We start from the raw sequence: 21,015 nt of genomic DNA on the forward strand, positions 1-21,015 counted from the left end.
TACATACAGTATACATATATATACATATATATATATATATATATATATATATATATATATATATATATATATATATATATTCAAATAGCTAGAAATATGAAAATGTGCTTGTTAATGTTTACTAAAACGTACTAAGGTGCTAATAGTACTAAAAGGTACTTAATGATTAATAGTAAACATTAATAAACATTTACAAATAATGAATAGTTTCAACTTTAGATTTGACTGCAAAAACATGAATAAATAATTAATAAATGATTTACAGATGTGTAAATTTAGTGCCCATCAAGGTACTAAAAGTTCAGTAAATGTTTATGACAAATTTAACTTAAGATTGGGTACTGCAAAAACATGAACAAATAATTATGTGTAAATAGTAGAAGTCTTTATACACAACAACAAAGTTAATTAATATGTTAAAATGAATAGCGAGTAAAGTGCTTAAAAATACCAATTAAACATTATTTTACTATTTAACTAACATTTACATTAAATAATGATGTGTTAATTATTATGTAATGTTTATTCAATTTATTTAAACATTAACAAGCATATTGTCTAATAGCTATTTGTATATATATTAACTAATGATTTGTTAAGCATTATATGTTTGTAAAAGATTTATTGATTCATTTAATGATAATGCTAACCATCTGTCAAAATAATTTGCATGATCATATGAATGACAATAAATGATGATATTAATCATTATGTAATGTTTAATAAGTTAATGGTAAACATTAACAAGCAAATTATCTCATATTTCTAGCTATGTGAATATATATTAATAATGATCATTATTTAATGTTTGTCAATGATTTATTAATGAAAGCTATTATAAAGTGTTACCATGCCATTAAGACTGTATCTATATGCGAAATGCGAACAGTGAAAAGTCCCAGCGCTGTTGGACTGTATCTTCTGAAATGCTGCTCAACCAATCAAGTTATGGGCTGGACGAATTGTTGTATATTGCAAAATAGATGCTGTTGTTAATGGCAACTCAATCACTGGACATGAATATGTGTTGAAGTATTTGTAATTGCACATATACATGACTACCAGTTGTAAAATACAATATAACAGAGATAAAAAATCTACATACATTTGCTTGGGATTTTCAACACCATTAAATTTCATCTGTGTCGCCGACTAAGACAACATAACAGATGACTTTTTAATGGCCAAAGTACTTATAACCACTTGTTAAAAAAAAAAAAAAAACAGGGGATGCTATTAATATGGTAATCCCCTCAATCCTATGGATGTGGGTGACTCAGGGGCTCTGTGGATGAATGGGAAGCCTGCAATTTTAATCCCCCTCAGAACACTTCCTCTCTCCACTACCAGAGCCCAGTGCTTCATTCCATCGGCTGTCATACGCCTGCCCGCTCTCTCTTGGCTGTTTGCATCCAATTTGAGTGATGAAAAATTAAGAACGTGCCTTAAAAGCATACAATGAGAAATATAAAGGCTTAATTTTTGGTTATCAAGTGCTTGAAACAGCAGGGAAATGTGAAGTGGCAGCAAATGACACTGGGAGAAATGGAATAATGGCATGTTATTAGCAGTCAAAGCAAGTCTGGGCATAATTGCAGTGCTACAAAAAGGCATGACTATGTGCAAAAAAAAAAGCAACTTTTATGCCATTATCAGTGCTTACAGAGCTACTTAAAAAGAAATCCTGAGGTATCATGGCTATTCTGAAATATGTATAATGTAACAACCTGAGGATGCTATTTAAGATCAGCCATGTCAAAAGTGTTATAGTTTGTCTGTTCATTTGTAAATTCAAATGAGAACTAATTTAAACAGTGTCTCACCACCAATCTTATAGGTGCCTGTTCACCACACTAGACAGTAACATGATTCTACACAAAGCTTATAAAATATTAAGCACCCAACACAAATTATTCATTATCTTTGTAAGGAGACGGCTTCCAGAGATGCTGGCAGGAACTTCACCCGAATGTTGCAGTCTCTCACCTACTTAAGATTTTAATGCTGTTCACTTCCTCTTCGCTGAAATACTATATACCTCCTGTGCCAGAATACAATGATAACATCATGTATATGTATGGCAAAAGTGTTGAGCTGAAACATCTATAAACACAGATACAACTTTTTCACAGGGTGTGAGATTTAAGCAGTGAGATTTCACTTACAGACTTATAGTAGTTATCACATTTTGGTTTGTGTTAACAATTGCAGTAAAACCTGCTGGTTATTTATTTAACATTTATCAATACTATGTTGACATTTTAGCAGGCCATATCACTTTAGTCTCTAATGCCAATAAACTATAAATCAGGAAAAGTAATTAAGTTTAAAAGTTTGAGATTATGCACCTGGAAAGCCTTCCAAAGGCCACAAGACAACTCAAATTGATTTGAGATTAAGTGTAGTGCTCCACTTCAATATTAGTCTTAGAATAATATTGTAAAACAGGGTTTTTAACCCCTGTGAAAAATACAGTATTTGCACAGATCTCTTTTTTGGTTTTTAAGCAAATCTCTAAAAACAAATCCTATATTTAACTGGGTTAACTAATAACGGAATAACATTCATTTTAAGAATGCTTAAATTTAAATAATATAATTTCTTAAGAACTCTTCCAAGGGAATATAAAATGTTGGTTACTGTAATGGTGCACGGTTTATTATGGCAAGTTAGGCTAACACAAATATGGGACAAATACATGTCACAATTGAATAACTGAGAACTGAGAATGCTCTTCTTAAACTTACGCCTGCATAAAGAATAGAAATCACCTTCATTATACTTTTACTGGGATCTTTAAAATGCTATTTGGAAGGTCAGTTACTAACAAAATATATTACTGAAAAACTGTCTGTCTGATACTATTTCTTAAAGTATTGTGACCTAAGTTGATAGTATACCATTGGTACCATGGTTCTACGATCTACTTAGGCTTACAATGTTTTTTTGAGAAACACAGCCCTCATTTATGGTCCAGAGATGATGACTACCAGCTGGTGAGATCGAGGTTGATCTGGTAGACCTTGATAAAGCCAGTTAAGAGGTGGTAGCCCACCTTAGACAAGTTCCAAAAAACATCTTAGGCTGATATAAAATGCATGGTTTGCCAAGCCACTTTGCCTTTTGCCACTTTTCATAAAATAAAAATTGAAATGCATCATTGTATTATTTCAACTGCAGCAAACACATTTGCTATACAATCATAAGCATATAAAATCACTATACTCTTGCTGATATGTCCTAACTTAAAAAAGTTAAAGCAGTAGGCTACCTAACGGTGTTCTAAAGTCTTTAGAAATTGCATTAAATATTATTTTGATATACTTGAAGACTTAAATATACAAAAGGCACTTTTGCATAGTTCAAACATACTAATAGGCCTGCCGCATAAATCGCACTGCATTAGAACTCATCCTAATATTCATCTTCGTAAATACAGGCTGTTATATCATTGCACTCTGGCAGTAAAATCTGGATAAACTGTCTTATGTGTCCCGTTTAATTTTTCAAGCCAGTGGATTGAACTCGTGAAGTCTCGTTTCACTGTCCTGCTCCCTCCGCATATCCAGTCAATCCTATTCCTTATTTGGATGTCAAGTGTAGTCGAAGTCAGGAGGGCTCTTTTCCTGCGGAATACAAATTATCTCCATCCCGTCTCCTTCATCTCATCTTATAAACGCCCGAGCTCTTCAATAAGAATGCAATTTATAGTTTCACCCTTTACAATATAGCCATAAATGTGACACTAAGCTATATAATAATATCAATAGTGCTGAAGTAACTAAAACACTAACACACGTTGCCGCACTTCTGCACTGCACATTTGTCTGCAATGGATGGCCGCTGCGGTTTATTGTAATAAACCCTGAGACAAATAATAGCCTCCAAACGAAGTAAACACGTAAACTTTACGTTTTAGTTTGAAGTGAAATATCACTGAGGTATTCAAATAACGTGGATATGACGGAGAATGTAGTATGCGTTGTGTAATACTCACCTTTCTAAGGAAGCAGTCCAGGTTTCCGTATTGATAAGGCTGCTACACGCTGCACAATTCAGTGACGGTCACCGCACGCGCTCGCCCGTGCGTCGAGCCTCTCACGCTCTCATCACAATATCACTGGGGTGGGTGGAGAAAGAGAGGGGCGTTCCGTGGAGCCACAGACGTTTAATAAAACTCATAAAAGTGCATTTGCATTCCACATTTGAATGAATAATAATACATTTAAATAAGACATATTAAATTCCGTTAATTATTTCCTCATTTAAATTGCAACAACAAACTATACTCTAGGTTAGACATATTTTACTTCAGTTTCTGAGCTTTAATTAAGTTGTATTATGTTAATATAACTTATTTTAAATAATTTTAAGCCAACCCTGGGAAGTTTGCTGAGGCCCCCTAGCGGTACGTCTTTGTTGAGAACATAGAGCAGCTAAAAATCAAAAACGAACTGCCAGAAAATATAGATTAATTTTAAAGTAAAGGGTCATACTTAAGTTTATTAATTATAACCATATTCCAAATACATAACATTCATATATATGATTTTGTGAGAAACAGGGATTGTTAACGTGACACTGGTATGAGCCAAGTAGCAAATACTATAGCTATTGGAGTAGGTATTAAATAATAATAAATGACTGGAATTTTCAGCATATTATCCCATACACAAAAGAAATATATTTGAAATATATTTTCAGTATATATTTTGGAATATATGCAAATATTTGAAATTGGCCCAATAAATATATTTCACACTTAACATCATATATTTTTGTTATATTTCAGAATATATTTCAATGTATTTTTTTCTGTATGGGTCCCCAAAAGTGTCAAAATATATGTGGCATATATTCCAAACACATTGAAATATATTCTGAAATATAATATTTATATATTTATTGGGCCAATTTCAAATATTTGCATATATTCCAAAATATGTACTGAAAATATATTTCAAACATATATATATTTTTGTGTGTATGGGATCAAAGCAAAGAATCACTTTCTTTCTTATCAAAGCACTAGAATCTTTGGGTAGACAGCAAATTGATTCGATTCACGTTTCACATGTTTTGGATTTGATGTTCAAGACGAGGGATTTTTGCTAATTCGATTCGATTCACAATAAAATTCAATGCGATTCGAATAACGATGTGATTCTGCATTTTTTTAAGTGCATTCATAGGATTATTTAAATGCTTCCCCTAATGTGTTAGTCTGGGTGCGAATTACACTGCGACTTTCAGGGTCAGAGATATTGTGAAGGACCTAGTTATTAGTGTTCCATGTGTATTAAACATATGCTTCCATGGATAGACTACCCTAGAATAGCATGCACTTTCCCAGTAAGAAAAGCCATCTTTGTTCTCTTTACACCGCTTACACAACATTTTATAAACACTGAGTGACGTGTCTACAAAAGAACAAGCTTCATGCGCATGAGTAAACAGATAAACCGCGCGCAAGCCAGTGAGAAAACACGGTAGAGAGAGCCGCACATTGTGAGAACTGTGAAGGCGCGAAAAACGCCGCACAACGTCTCCAATAATTTAATGTTTATATATTTTAAATATTTGAATCGCTATCCATTTGACTCTTAGCTTTTTTAATCATTATTGACTGAAATCATCGTCAGGATTTGTAATCGATGAATCGAGAAAACGAGTGAATCGTTTCACCACTACTAAATACTTCTTCTCAGCAGGTATAATAATGTGCACTGTCTGCAGGTAATATATGAACTTACCAAAAATATCCGCTAGAGGCCAATGTTTACACGTAGAACTTTGCATATTGAGCTACAGCAGGGGTTCTCAACTCTGGCCGTCAAGGTTCACTTTCCTGCAGAGTTTAGCTCCAATCCTGATAACTCTCCTCCCTTTAACTTTGGGCCTTTCCAAATACCAACACTTTACGGTCTTGGCCACTTAAAAGCGCGTGCACGCGACAGGAAGTAAGTGCGCAAGACTGTCCCATGTCAAAAAAGAAGCAAGAAAAAAAAAAAGCCAAAGCTCAGTGCCCTGAATGCACACTAAAAGCATCGGAGGGGTAGTGTATCCCATCATGCATGAGAGAAATCGCGAGATAGCGAGGAAAACTTTCCACTGTAAGTTAAATTAATTCGATTTTATATGTAATTTGGTAGTAAAACAAATTGTTAAAGTGACATTTTATTGGTGCAAAGATGAGTAGGTTGTGTGTATTTTGTACAACATTTGAAAGAAGAAAAAAACCTCTGTAAACACTTTTTTTTTTTTTTTGCAACACTAAACTTTTGCATGTCCCATCGGGTAATTAAAAGTTCTACACACACTTGCAGTCTTCACGCCTTCTTGAACACTTGGGCCAAATACAGGAAATAGCCAACTGTCATGCAAGTAAACAAGAGGTCAAGTGCAAAGACCACAAGTGCAGGTACTTGGTATTTGGAAAGGCCCAAATTTCATGTGTTGAAACTAGAGTTGGAGTTAAACTATGCAGAAAAGTGGAACTTGACAGCCAGAATTGAGAACCTCTGATCTTCAGTATTATCAACATTTATTTATTTGTTTGTTTTATCAATCTATAAAAAGTTTAAGTTTATCCATTCTCCACTCCAGACAAAAAAAAAAGTTATATTTTTTGACCTCGTAACAATCATAACTGGACCTACCAGTGAAAATAACTTTTTGAGTGGCATATGCAGGAGTTCTCCAATCATATAATCATCTTCAAAACCACATATAGGTGTTTTTACATTATGTTGTAATTACCGTAATTATGAGTTTCCAACTTTCACATCCTCATAGAACTCGCAATTACAACTTGTACCATGTGACCGCTGCAGATTCATACTGCTGTTTAAGTTTTCATAGAAAGCAAATGCAAGCATAAGTAGCATATGAAAGCACTCGCTCATCTGCTTTCACTTTTGAGTGCAAAATCCAGTCAAAAGCCCCCAGACCTACATTTTTTTCTTATTCAATACCCCTTACACTCAGATGTATGACACAATACGGAAGAAAAGATATCTCGCTACTTCAGTTTCATTGGGACTTTAATCAGTTGTCGTCATGGTTGACAAAACAAACAAACACACACACACACACACACACACACACACACATCTGCCCTTGTCACACTGTGCTTTCACACTTAAATACACCGTTTCCATATATCGTAGCCAGAAGTGAAAAGTGAATAAATATTTTTAAAATCCAGACAAATATGCTACTTTAAATCTTATGTGCACTGATCACAGCCAACACAAGCTACACTTAATTGCAGTTTTAAACAGAAAAAAAGTTCTAATTAAAAAAGTAGGCACGTTCTTGAGCTTGCTATTTGCTATAATTAACGGCACTCAACAGTGTACAAACCAAATAGCTAAATTGCATACAAGTGACCATATGAAAAGACCCTTCAAACATATTACATATCTTCAGCGGTAGATTTATCATTTAAAACCTATAAATTAAGGTGAGTGTTTGCATTGGAAGTTGAGTCTAGATCAATTCAAATCACTGATCCACTGGCTGTAACAGAAACCTAAAAAAAATACTGTATTCACAGGAAGTATATAAAAGGTGAGATAGCTTCAAGACTTCTGAATCTGATGTTTGCATATTATCCTGTGTGCTAACTGGATAGGTTTTGAGCATATATATATTTTTGCTGCATATGCTGCACAATTCTGTGCAGATTTGGCAGTTGGTAAAAATAATATAGATGGCAAACCAGCTTCCTTAAGAGACGCCTTCATACGAACCTCTGTAAGATCACAGTACAGCCTAGCACATGTCTTCTGTTTCAGACACAGCCAGTATCTTTTCCTCCATCTTGAAGAGACTTACAAATCTCAAAGGCTCAACAAGAAAAGTGCACAGTCAAAAAGAACGAAAGCCAGCCATGTTGAAGCAGGCCATCACCATGTTCGTCTTGGTATAGGTGGAGCTGGCATAGACCTCTGTGCAGGCTTCTGAGGAACCGGACGGGATGGACTCGATACGTATCGCTCGTTTAGTACCTCTGGAACCCTAAGACACAGCGGGTTAAATTTAAAATGTATTCATGTGATGGCAAAGCTGAATTGTAATAAACAATTACAGAATTCCTCTTTTTTTGTTTTTCACTTTTTAAGAAATTTTAAATAAAAAAAGTTTGCTCCCACTGACTTATTACACAGATAGAATTTTAGCATTCAAAATGTAACTGCCAGAAATAACGTAACTTTCGAAAACTGAATTGTGATTGGTTTTGTCTTCTTTGCATACTGTTGTATACTGTATATTTCACCATTTATAGCCACCTCTAACGCCACAATGACTATGTTAAGCAGAAATTACGTTAAAATTAAGAAATGACACTAAACTGAAGCGTAAACGTTTTTGTATGATTCTTTGCTGATTTGCAAACGCTGGTATTTTGTCCCAGAGAAATGCAAATCTTGTTCTTGATTTGGGTTGGATGTGCACAACTCTCAAATAGTGCCCATAAGGTGAGATTTGGAAGAGGATATGTGGAGCCCACATCAGAGGGCAGATGTTCTTCACGCCATACTAAAGCGTTGGTGTTTGTGTATATCAGCTGGTGAAGAAGTAGTGCATTCTGAACCCACACTCCAGATTTAAAGGTTGATACATACTTCTACATTCGATAAAGTTACTGATGGAAAGTTAACCTTCACAAACTCCGGCATTGTGGTTAAGAGTGTTTTGCGATTGATGCTGTGGTTTGTCACATGGGGAGGCGAAGAGTTTCATACATGAACCACGTTTGCCTCATCTACATACTTTTATCCAGTCATCTGGTACATACGTGCAGTGAACTTTTCAAAAATAAAACTAGCTGAAGCCACAAACCTAATATGTACATGTTTTCTCTGTACACCTTCTATTCTCGCTGTGTAAAATAACTGTGTTAAATGTATTTTTTATTTAGAGTTAGAAATGTACTTCGCAATAGAGCTACGACAGAAACCATGCCCGTCTTTACAGTTTCACTTTATTTTGATGGTCCCTTTAACACATTCTGTTGACTATAAGAAACGTTGCACCAACATGTCTACTTCCCCTCATTAGAGTATTAGTAGACTGGTAGGATTAGAATAAGTTGACATGTAGTTGCAAAGTTACTTCTAGTCAATAGAATGTTCAAAAGGGACCATCAAAATAAAGTGTTGCCGTCTTTATTGATTTTAATGCAGTTGGTTTTACCAATGCATTTTAAACACGTACCTCTCCGTTACACGTGGCGGGACCCGGGGTGGAGGGAGTACTGGTGGAGTGTTCACTGAAGGCCGGAGAGGCCGTGGAGGAAGCGGAATGTCTGGAGGCTCCTGAACCATGAAAGTAAAGACAAATGACCATTAAAATTAAAGAAAAATAAAGGTGTAATAATTTCTTACATGGTTTTATTATTTGCCTTTAAATAAAATAATCTGATGCAAAATCTCTACTATGACACATACTCTACTAGTCTCTACTTTGACACAATCTAAACACTTTTTCAATTTTTAAACCAGTTCATTTTTAACGTTACAACCAAACATTAAAATTCAAATTTTTGTTTTTGAATGTTTTTGAAAGAAGTCTCTTATGCTCACCAAGTCTGCATTTATTGGATCAAAAATACAGTTAAATAGTTAGTAAAATCAATACAGTTTAAAATAGTTTTCTATTTTAATATATTTAAAAATTGTATTTATTTCAGAAGCCATTACTCCAGTCTTCAGTGTCACATGATCCTTCAGAATTCATTCTAATATTCTGATTTTGGTGCTGAAGAAACATTTCTTATTATAACCAATGCTGAAAACTGCTTAATATTTTTGTAGAAACCGTGTCACTTTTTTCAGGGTTCTTTGATGAATAGAAATTTCTGAAGAACATTACAAATGTTGTTACTGCCACTTTTGATCAATTTAATTAATCCTTGCAGATAAAAGTATTAATTTCTTTAAAACAAGAATCTTAATAATCCCAAATTTGTATACATTATAGGACTCTGATTCAGAACAAGCGTTGTTAATGACAGGATGGAGCCGATAATGATCATTATAACCCAAATTAAAAAATGATTAAAGGAAAAAACTGACCTCACATTCACCGTCCATCCCACTGCTGTTGCTAATGGTGCTCTGAATACTCAATCTGTGACTGCTACTACCTGCACAAGTCAAACCTTTACAATTTCATTGTTTAAACGCAACCATACTTGTAAACATAGTTCAGTGACTTCATCAGTTCAAGTGTACATTTGTGTGGGATCACCCCAAAAAGACTTAAGTTTTAAGAAGACCTCATATGCTAACATTCCCCAAAACATCCTATGGAAGTTCCATAGTAAAATGAATGTCTGAGATCACACTCCAAGGCATGTTATTGCATGAGATTAAAGAAGTAATTTTTTTTTAACATACTAGAAGTGCTGGAGGTGCTTCCTGTCTGCCAGCTTCCTCTCTGCAGCGGTCTACTAAAAGGAGGGGGTTGGGCAATCGGATGAGGTGTGGGTTCGTACACGGAGCAATTCACGTTCATTTGAGAACCCCACTGAACGTTTGTTTGCATCGGTGCTGTAATCATAAGCTCTAATGAAAAAAACAAACAAAAAAAAAACGTTTAGTTACTTGCTAAATTCTTGCTAAATGTCACAAAATGTACCCCACCATAAATGTATTATTTTTTGTATTTGCCTGAAACAAAAATATATTATTTTTTAAATAATTTAATAATTAAATAGGTGGAAACTATACAGTTAAGTAACTTCATGACAGTTATAAATGGTATGTGATGGGACCTGAAACTTTTACACTTTCCACAGACCGTTGGTCTTTTATTTTTCGTTGAGTCCTGAGAGTTAACTTATAACTTTTCTTGTACACTTTAATAGCACGGCATGTTAACCATATTGTGGTATTACCAGTTGCCCCTTTGCCTCTACAGCGTCGTGTGATGCTGTCTCTTAATCTTTGCAAGTTTTCCTAGAAGTAAATGGAGAGATGGTTACAGAAACCTCAGAGACACTCATTTCATTTGTTAACGTTCTGTTTTGCCAATTATCATGGAGTTACTTGTTACCTGCTGAAAGCGGAGAGAGCGGCATCTTTTATCTTGATCAACCTGCCAAGCCTTGAACTCCTGCACTGCCTCTTCCACAGTCAGCTCTCCCACCTTCACCCTCTCCTGCAGAGAGATGAGCTGCCTCTGTCCAGGGGTCTTCATGCCTGCAAAGGGGTCATGGTGACTGCTCATATCTCTGTCTCTCACCAGCCGTACAGGTGCTGTAAGAATAGATCATTCCAGCAAGGAAATACTTTCAGTTTAATGCATTCATTATCTGTTCATATACACCAAATGTTCGCAATTAGGCTCAAGAAAGACACTGTCACTAGGTACCTAGAGAGGAATCCATTTCTGGCTTTTGGCTGAGTGAGTATAAAGGTTCCTTGGGGCAAAACACTGTAAAACAGGTCAAATTAAACTGACTGTTAAGATTTGCAATTAAGGCATGAAAATTGTGTCATCATTTATTGATCCTCATGCCCACATCTACACAAAAGAAGATATTTTGAAGAATGTTCATAACCCTAATGAAACTTTGGTTCGCACCTTTGGAAATGTAGGTTGTGTTCTCTTCAGGCTCTGGCAGGTTGGCCGGCCGGGGAATCGGTGCAGGTGGGCGATTGATCACTTCAGGGTTGGAATGTGCCTCCACCGTGTCATAAATCTGATCAGGGTAGCACGGGTTATACGGGTCCTCCTCTTCTACATCACCATAGATATCCGCATGAATGCCCATGTCATGATAATCCTCATCATCCATTTCAGGGAATCCACCATTGGTTGAATTATGTTGCAAGGGTTGTAAATGCTTGTCAGGTTGTGCTAAACGAAAACCAAGGATTCATGTTATTTGACAACTGCAAAATATACAATGCTTGTATACTAGCTTACATTTTTGTAAACGTCATATATTAGCAAGCTGCTCTGTTTTCACAGTGTGCAAACATGCTACATCCTGTAGCAGAGATCGCAGGTTCAAATACACATACTAGCAGAATAAGATAAGATGGCATAGCTAATTTATCTATCTATTTTGCATTACAAATATGAGGACAATATTGTAAACTTTCACAGAAATGTTGCACACTTAATAAAAGGCTTAAAAAAGACAGCTTTGGCATAAATGCATAAAGACAGATAGCTGAAGGGTGTTGTTATCGCATGGGGAAAAAGTGACAAAAAGTCACAGTCACACAAATAACTGTTATTTTCTGTCTTTCATTTCTCATTGATGTACCTTCAAAAAACTTTCTCAGCATTGTCTCCGTGTTGGAGTCCTCCAAAGCATCTTCCAAATCATCATCTGTAGAAACAGAGATTTTGTATACATACTTTACAGTACATATCTTCAACATCTGGAAATTGGCCAATAAAACATCTTTAAATGCTTACAATTGTAACTTCATTCTAATATATTTATAGGATAGCCCTAGTAAAAAATACACCACTAAAAAACAATAGAAATGCTTCAACTTTCTTCAGTAATAACGACCGTTTTGTGTAAGAAAAAATACACTAGAGTTTTGAAAGAAAATGCCATGTACAAACCCATCTCAGGATTCAGTTTTATCATAGACTCGTAAATATCCTCATTATCGAAATTTGTGATGAAATTTTGGGAAGCTGTCAACATATCCTCATAGATATCCTCATTGTCAGGGTTGTTCTGAGATTCCTCCATGTGGTTCTTCACTATATCTACTGTCTCCTGTTTGGTTTTAAGAAAGAAAGAAAGTTAACGTAAATAATCAGCATCATCACTGCTATTTTGAAATGAAGGCAATACTGCTGTACAAATGTATGCTGATCATTAACATAATTACATCAATGCATTTCCATTACCAATGTTCTGTGCAATGATATTGCCCATATCACTTTTACAGTGCAATGATATTTAGTTATACGTGCATTAATAAATCCGTGTGCCCACAGCATTTCAGGAAATGATGGCTGGCTCTGTTTACTACACTTCGTAGCCAGTTACAAAAGTCATCAAGAACATTTACGCAATGAACTCACAACATATTCATCCATGAAGTGTCTTAAATCAGAGAAGCCATTCTTCTCGGCCAGTTTGTTAGGGTAATCCCCATCTTTGTTCATCACACTGTAGGCCTGCAAGGCTCCGGGACACCGCATTAACAAGGACGTTAATTTTTTTAAGCCATATTTGGCCGAGAAGTGAAGCAGTGTTGGGAGTTCCACATTACGGTTATCTGAAAACAAAGAGATCTCTTCTTATTATTGTTCAATTGAATGTAATGTTTCCTGTCTTTGAAAAACACTACACCACTTGGTGTCAAGTAATCTACCACCATAAAAGATATTAATCATAAGCTAGATTTTTTATAAACTATATATATGAAACCACGTACTTGCTTCTGTGTTATCTGCAATCTGACTAATTCCAAATACTTGTAGTCCATTTAGAGGCATATGTTCTTCCAGAGAGTCTGCGAGCAAATGATCCAGTGACTCGGGCACCTTTGATGTGATATCAAATGCCTGAAAATTGAAAAAAAAAAAAAAAATCAGCTCAATATTTGTCTTTAAATGAAAGGTCCTTTTCTGTAACTAAACTTTTTAAAAAAAGGCAAACATTGTAGTCTGCTTGTTTGTAATTTGTGAATGATAATGAAATGTTTATGTTGATCTGAAAAGTTTACTGCTCCTGTTGCCTCACACAAACTAAAATGTCTATAATGGACTTTTTGTTTCTTATTGTTATCAACTAATCAACAAATTACGTAAAGCATCTTGCATTACGGAGTTCAGGCTTGTGGGCTGCTGTTCAGGCATCTGTACGATATCAGGCCACTAGTGGGGCTGAAACACTGTCACAGATATTTGACATTTTTTAAATTACTGCATATTTTAATATATCTTATATTAAATAATATAATAGATTATAATATTAAATAATTATGAGATATTACATTTTTCACAATGCCATAATGTATCCTAAAGGAATTAAAAATATCAAGCTTTTCTCTATAGTTTATCCTTTTTATATATGATCATATATGAGATGTACATTTCTATGAAGCTACTTTGAAATGATACATGTTGTGAAAAGCACTAAAGAAATAAACATGACATGACTTAATCACGTCAAGTCATTTCAGTGTATGTGATCTCTTTTATTGGTATGAAGCTTTTTTCCGTTTTAACCGATTGTTTTTTTCATTACCTGACACATGAACTGCATTGGATCCGTTGCTTTCTCTAGATACCTGCAGATTTCCTCCATTTCTGTGAAATATGTTACTGTTGTTGAATAGACCACAGACTCATTATTATAAAGAGTCAATGAGACTTTCCCAGAAGGCATATCTAAGAGGAAAAAAAATAGTTAAGAAAACAACTTTTGACAAAACCTCAAAGACAAAGCTTCTCTTATAATAAATGAGCACATTAACAGGAAACAATATGCAAATTCAGTTGAAAGTGAAAAGGCATAGAGGAACTGGTATGAAAAGTTCCTCTTTCTGCGTTTTTGTCTTACCAGGTGACTGTACAGTAACAATACAGTCGTTTACAAGAGTCCCAGGCATTCGCTGTGGTGTCGAGTGCTGAGAGTGAAACTCCACCTCCAGGCTGCCCTCATCCACAAATTTCTTTGCCATAATTATATAAATATTCACACGATTCTTTATGGGAACAAACAAACAGTGAGAAGGTCATGACACCAAGTTAAATACTGTAAATGACATTGAGTAACGCTAGCTGATGATTGGTGTTGATTTTGCAAATGTCAGCAAATGTTTTTGAATGAAATGCTGAAACTATAGTTTTTAACGATGTAAACAGATTTCACAAATTTCAAAAGTAACAATAGTTTACAATGTAGAGGATAGTGAGTCAAAACATAGTTTTAAAATATGAACAACACTGGCAGTATATCTGTCAAGCCATTTATACACTAAAATGTTGAAATGTCCACACCATGAGGCATACTATATAAAATGTCTCTTCAGCCATTAAATTAAATTAAATTAGGCATAATTTGATTCATTATGTTCTCACATAATCAAATTGATTGATTTAAAAGTACAAAATTACTGAACAGAGTATTTAAGTGTTTAGTAAAAACACCCAACAAGCAGGATCAAACTTTGTAGGTTTCAAAAGAAGAAAACGTAATTCACTGGAAAATAATACACAATTTAAAAAAGAACAGCATCGGCAGCAATTGTTTTAGTCATATCCCTCATGGCTGCTACATCATCCTTATTTCATCATGCCACTGAACTAAAAATGGCTTAAATAATCTAAATCAAGCTTAGATGGGGCTCATACAGAACAGACTTCCTGTCTCTCTTGAAAAAAACACACAAAAAAGTGTGATCTCAAACCATGTGAGCTTCATGCTGACATTAACAACTAAATATTCTAAGAAAAGGTTCACATTTAGGCTCTGCATGCAACACATGCCATGCACTTACCCCACATGGTATTCTGTCCGGTTGGACGGTGAGGCAGATTTGGTCGTCTTGTGGCTCAGCGGCCACATTTGAACAAGTCTGCTCAGTGGGACAAAGATCATTCCCGTTCATCTGATGATGTTCAGTCTCATCGGGTAAAGTTAAGGTGTCAGGAATTTCAGATATTGTGAACTCATCCATGCGTTCTTCAAGTTCAATTTCATATGTATTCTGGCAATGATGTTCACTAATGGATTCTAAAATGAAAAAATATATATTAAACTTTACTTCAATTCAACCTCTTTATGTTTAGTAAGATTAATTATGAACCACCATGCAAAAATATTAAAGGATAAAATAAAAAATAAAATAAACCACAGGAAGCTTGTTTCTGCAACGGAATAAAAAAAAAAAGTTAATTGCGATTTTTTTTTTATCTAACAATTATGACTTACCTCTTGACGTAAGTCAAGAAAATTAACGTCTCTTGAAATTGTGATTTAGTCCTAATTCTGAGATAAAAAGTCACAAATACATTTTCTATATTTTATTCTGTGGCGGAAACAAGCTTCCATACTGACCACGGAGTAAACGTTCATTTACGCCAACCTCTCTATGTTAAGTAAGATTTTGCATGGTGGATCATCTTAAAATATAAATGTATTAGAAAAAAATTAAGTTATTAAAATGTACATAAATCATATGTAAATACACAAATATAAACCAAATATTTAAAAATTACAGCTGAATACAACACATAATCCTTAAAATTATATTCATGTGCACTTCTTTTGCAGTTATGTTAATGTTCAAATATAAAAATCTTTTAAGCCATCTTTGTATTGTTGATGTTGTTGTTGTTGTAGGTGAACACAAGTGGAATTATTAATATGTTATGCTGAATGAGACTTATACTTACCATCATTTATGCACTCAAGGACAGTAGACACATATACTGATGGTTCATCTTCGGAGTTGAGCTTTCTCCAATGTTCCCAGTGTTCAAAATAGTCTGATGACACTTGCCTTTCTGATACACCACACAAAAAAGCAACAACTTTGTGAGGAGGCTGAAGAAGATCCCGGAAAGTGTCCTGCAAGTCTGGGTCATGCTGCAAGTCCAAGAACGCAGTAGACAGCAAAAGCATGATACACTTGCTGGAGCCAAACAGCTCATAATTTTTCTGGCAAATCTGTTCATTAACATCATACAGAATGACGGAGCCCTCCAGAAAGTTACATGATGTGGCCAAGATTTGCTGTAGATACTCAGCCCATTCGCTGGCCTCACTGGTATAAACAACTAACACCTCACACATTGTGGAGTATCCAGGTTTTTCTGCAAAAGAATGGAGAATAAAAGCATAATAATAAATGCTTTTAATTTTAATAAGAGAAAAATTCACAAACAATTTGATGGTTAATCAACTACAAATGTGAAAGGAACTCATTTAAAATGGTTTCATTTAAATGAACTATGTTTGCATTCAAATCTAAACCAGTGGTGTGTCACCAAAACTGATTAATTTTTTAAAATGCTAAAATATAACAAGTTAGAAATTAAAGCACACTCCCAACAACTGGTTTATTTGCTTATTTATTAATTAATGTAGAACTGAACTCCTGGCATGTTGCAGAGGCTACACTGTTAAGCCAGACACATTCTGTCATATGATGATTAAGAAATAAGTTGGTTTGGTCAACCAAAAATACATCAACATTGAAATTAGTCATCTTTTGTCTCCTAAAAATGCTCTATAAGTAACTCTGACATAGTTTCTGTGTACAAATTAATGTGAAATCTAAAAGACATGATATGAATGCAGAATTTCCCAGTGGAATTCATATAAAAGTAAGAAGGACCATCCACTATGACCCACATCAACACTACTGAGGCAATCAAATGTTCAGCAAATGGCATAACAACGTGAAACTATCGACATATCTGTGTGTGTGTGTCCGTCTTGCTTATAATGTAATCTGAGATCAATTCACTTCCATAGGCTTTCTCAGGAAACTTTTTTAGGTTTTCCACATCATTAGTTACTGTACAGCACTGCTCTGAATACAGTCGGCTTTGCATTGGGTTAGAGCACACACTTCAAATAGAAATATGCAGAAAAGGAAATGTGATTATATAACTTTATATATTTATATTTTTCCCCCACAAAGCTGATTGCTTTAACATTGAATGTTAAAGCACAATTACAGGAAGATTTATTAATCAACTTCCTTATTGCTTTCACCAAAACTATATTATTTTGCATTAAAACTGCTTACATGTCATCTTTAACATTTTCAAACAAGTTATTAAGAAACCTTCTGAAAACAATCTATTCAAATAACCAATTCAAATTCAAAAAATGTAATTCAAAACTACAATTTGATTTCTTCTTAGTTTGGTCTTTAGGTTATTTGTTCCGGCGTAACATTTTAATGTCAATAAAATGAGCTCTTGATTTAAAAATGACTTACCTTGCTTCTTGTGATTGGACTGCGGGGTTGTAATAAACAGTGGCTTGTTTCAGAACCAGTACAGTGGCTGCACCTTCCCACGGCGGCTTTCCACTTACCCACGATCTCTGTCTATGCCTTCTGATCAAAATACATTTCGTATTTGACTGTGGTACATGACCGATTTGCCTTCAGCCCATGACTTACATCTACTAAAAGAAACAGTCCATTTCCTGATGGTGGGCGGTGGCGTCACTTCCTAAAATACTCTGCAACTGCCTAAACCATCACAGACAGACATCACAGTTGCTGTAGGCCGTTGTGACTCTATAAAACAGTAAGAAAATTTCCCAGACAAGTTAAATGCAGAAGTTAAGTAAAACTTTCCTGTATCGCCTTTATTTAAAACAGCCAGACCATTCATAAAACTTCCACAGCATAGTATCTATACAGTTTACATTTTTAAGTTGCCACTTGAGTTTCTCAAGAAAGACATGCATGCAAAATATCATGATTACATCTCAATAATGCTTCATTTTAGCGCCATTTTTTCTTCTGTCTGAAATTTACACCAGTTTAAACCACCCGTTTTATTTTATTTTATTATTTCAGTAACACTTTACAATAAGGTCTCATTTGTTCACATTAGTTAATGTAGGCTTTTAGCTAATGCGTCTTGGCGCAGAGGCCTTCATCGGGGCTTCTTCAGGCATTTTAAACCCGGTTGAAGGCTTGTGCGCCGAAACGCATTGGCAAAATAAAGAGCAATATCTTTTCAGCTCTATCTTCTGACTATTTTGATCCCTCCATTTCACAAGTGTTGCTGATATTGTCCCTAAATTCAAAGATTAATAAATGCTGTATAAGTACTGTTCATTCTTAGTCCATGTTAAACTAATGTTAACAAATGAAACCTTGTTGTAAAGTGTTTCCTTATTTTATGATTCGGAGCCCTAGCTGTTAATGATATTGGAAGTCTGCAATTCTACTGTAACTGGCATTTAATTGTTTGACTATGTATGCAAATACAGAAGCAATGAAAAACCACTCTAAAGTTCCTATTAAAAGCTTGCTAATGTTATTATTCAGCCTATTATTGACTAAAAGGAGGAAATAAAACACTGCAGTTTCTGCAGTGTTCCAGGTACATTTGAGTCAGGTTACAGCCAAATGTTGAAGTGAAACATACATTGTGAGACTGAAGTGGAGACAAATTAAGACACAAGCAGTAACCACACTTTCATGGAATAAAGATTCCCAAGTAGGCAATATAGGCAACATTTCTATAATTATATGTCTACAGTCAGGCAACATGAGTTCTGATAGGTCAGTGCCCAGAAACCTTTGCAAGTGTCACTGACCCTATGAGAGGTTTCATCAGGATGTCTTCTCTGCTCTTTTCTATTCTCAGAATTTTGAACTTCTTTAGTTTAGTGACATAAAACAAGAACAGTAGGTGTTAGAAGAAAGTTCCACCTTGAACGGACTGCATGGGAAGGATGTTCGTATGGCACATTTTAATTTAGCATATCCCAACTTTTAGCAACTTGAGAGACTTAACTGACAAATATTAGAGGCTTGTTAACATTATAAAGAATATCTATGAATGAAACATATTAACAGTATATTAACAGTATAACGCTATTAAAAAGTGTCTAGCTCATCTTGTTGTTCAAACTTATAATATTGGCTGTTGGATTTATAATTTTGGGAAACATAAGTGTCATTTTCATGTTAATTGCTGTTAACACCAACAAGGTAAACTCAGCAATTCAACAAAACCCAACAGCTGCTGCACTTTGGTGTTTGTTGACTGACCAGCCAAATATTCAAAAAGTGGCAACCACATAGGCAGGTATAATTGCCACATCCTATCCTAATTTTAATTAGTGCCAAGTTGTAATATACTTTGCAATCTCTATCAATTTTAGAAAGGGATAGCCTAGTTCACCCAAAAATGAAAATGCTGTCATCATTTATTCACCCTCATGTTGTTCCAAACCTGTGTGAGTTTATTTCTTCACAAAATAGATATTTTAAAGTCCCCCTGTGGTCAATAATTGTATCCCTTAAAATTCATCTTTGATCACCAAAATGATTTATTTAAACGTTTTTCCTTGAAAAGAACTCTACACCCTTGCCTCATTTAGTATACGTGGTTCTATAAATATGCAAATTAGACCTGCCTCCACTCACTCACACCAGCTCAGAGATCCACTCGTTGATGATCAAACGTTGACGTGATTGGTTACAAGGTAGTTTGTGGTGTCAGAAACACCAGCGATTTCAGACCGTGTTTTTGAAACTGTCTTTGGTTCACTGCAGTTTTAAGGAGAAAACACTCAGCAATGGTGCTGACTTATTCATTTGGAGATGGTTTGTCTTAAAGCATATTAAAAACACCACACAGACATATAGATAACATTAAAAACTTGATTTTCACCACAAGGGGACTTTAAAGAATGATGGTAACCAGAAAATGACAGCACCCATTGTATTTTTTTCTTACTATGGAAGTCAATGGGTGCATTCAACTGTCTGGTCAATTTTGACAGTCCAAAAAAAACATTTAACATTTATTATGCTTTATCCATTTGCATTTGTAGACTTCAATTGCAAAACAGTTTTGCCGCATGCAAGTCAAAAATCTCCACTTCAGCAGCTCTTACATACACCAAATTTCCAGGATTATTCCTATCTATATTCTGAAGGTTTTAGAGGGGTTTGTCACCTGATTTATAAAATATTTTATGCCAATAAACATGATGATTTTTTTTCTGCCGTTTGACAGCATTACCTGATTTATAGAGTGATAATAAGAGATATCCAATCCCCTTTGTAAAAAAAAAAAAAAAAAAAAACTTTAACTCTAAAATGTTATCAAAATGAAATTGATTCTGAACCTGACTTATCCAATGTTCAGATTTCTGTTCTGGAAATGTATGAAAATTAGTGCATATGTAATCAGATAATGCCTCATTTGCATCTTTAAACATAACTTTTCAGACCACTTGTATTACAGGACAATTGTCCTAATGTACTATTAGCTCATTTTTTTTACCCTAAACACTTGTATAGTGTCTTGCAT

At 34.8% G+C, this 21,015-nt stretch overlaps 1 protein-coding gene across 4 annotated transcripts; it reads right to left on the reverse strand.

The window, feature by feature from the left end:
• Positions 1 to 6,267: 6,267 nt before the first annotated feature.
• pik3ap1 (phosphoinositide-3-kinase adaptor protein 1) lies at positions 6,268 to 18,254 on the reverse strand. Of its 4 annotated transcripts, none has more exons than XM_081351760.1 (17): positions 17,949 to 18,254; positions 16,393 to 16,812; positions 15,495 to 15,730; positions 14,555 to 14,699; positions 14,240 to 14,382; positions 13,425 to 13,554; positions 13,069 to 13,265; positions 12,598 to 12,757; positions 12,287 to 12,352; positions 11,596 to 11,871; positions 11,383 to 11,445; positions 11,065 to 11,267; positions 10,907 to 10,967; positions 10,407 to 10,574; positions 10,083 to 10,153; positions 9,223 to 9,323; positions 6,268 to 8,022 (listed from the first exon to the last, which is right to left on the reverse strand). In XM_081351760.1, the coding sequence occupies exons 2-17, from the start codon at positions 16,790 to 16,792 to the stop codon at positions 7,911 to 7,913; spliced, it is 2,532 nt and encodes an 843-aa protein (XP_081207886.1). In that variant the 5' UTR covers positions 16,793 to 16,812; positions 17,949 to 18,254; the 3' UTR covers positions 6,268 to 7,910. The 4 variants fall into 4 exon arrangements, with proteins under 4 accessions (XP_081207886.1, XP_081207887.1, XP_081207885.1 ...); XM_081351761.1 differs by having other exon boundaries at positions 10,083 to 10,168; positions 11,065 to 11,210; positions 17,949 to 18,098; XM_081351759.1 differs by having other exon boundaries at positions 10,083 to 10,168; positions 17,949 to 18,092.
• Between the last annotated feature and the right edge of the window lie 2,761 nt (positions 18,255 to 21,015).

The sequence above is a fragment of the Scardinius erythrophthalmus genome, assembly GCF_964197995.2.
Source record: "Scardinius erythrophthalmus genome assembly, chromosome: 21".
Lineage (NCBI taxonomy): Eukaryota > Metazoa > Chordata > Actinopteri > Cypriniformes > Leuciscidae > Scardinius > Scardinius erythrophthalmus.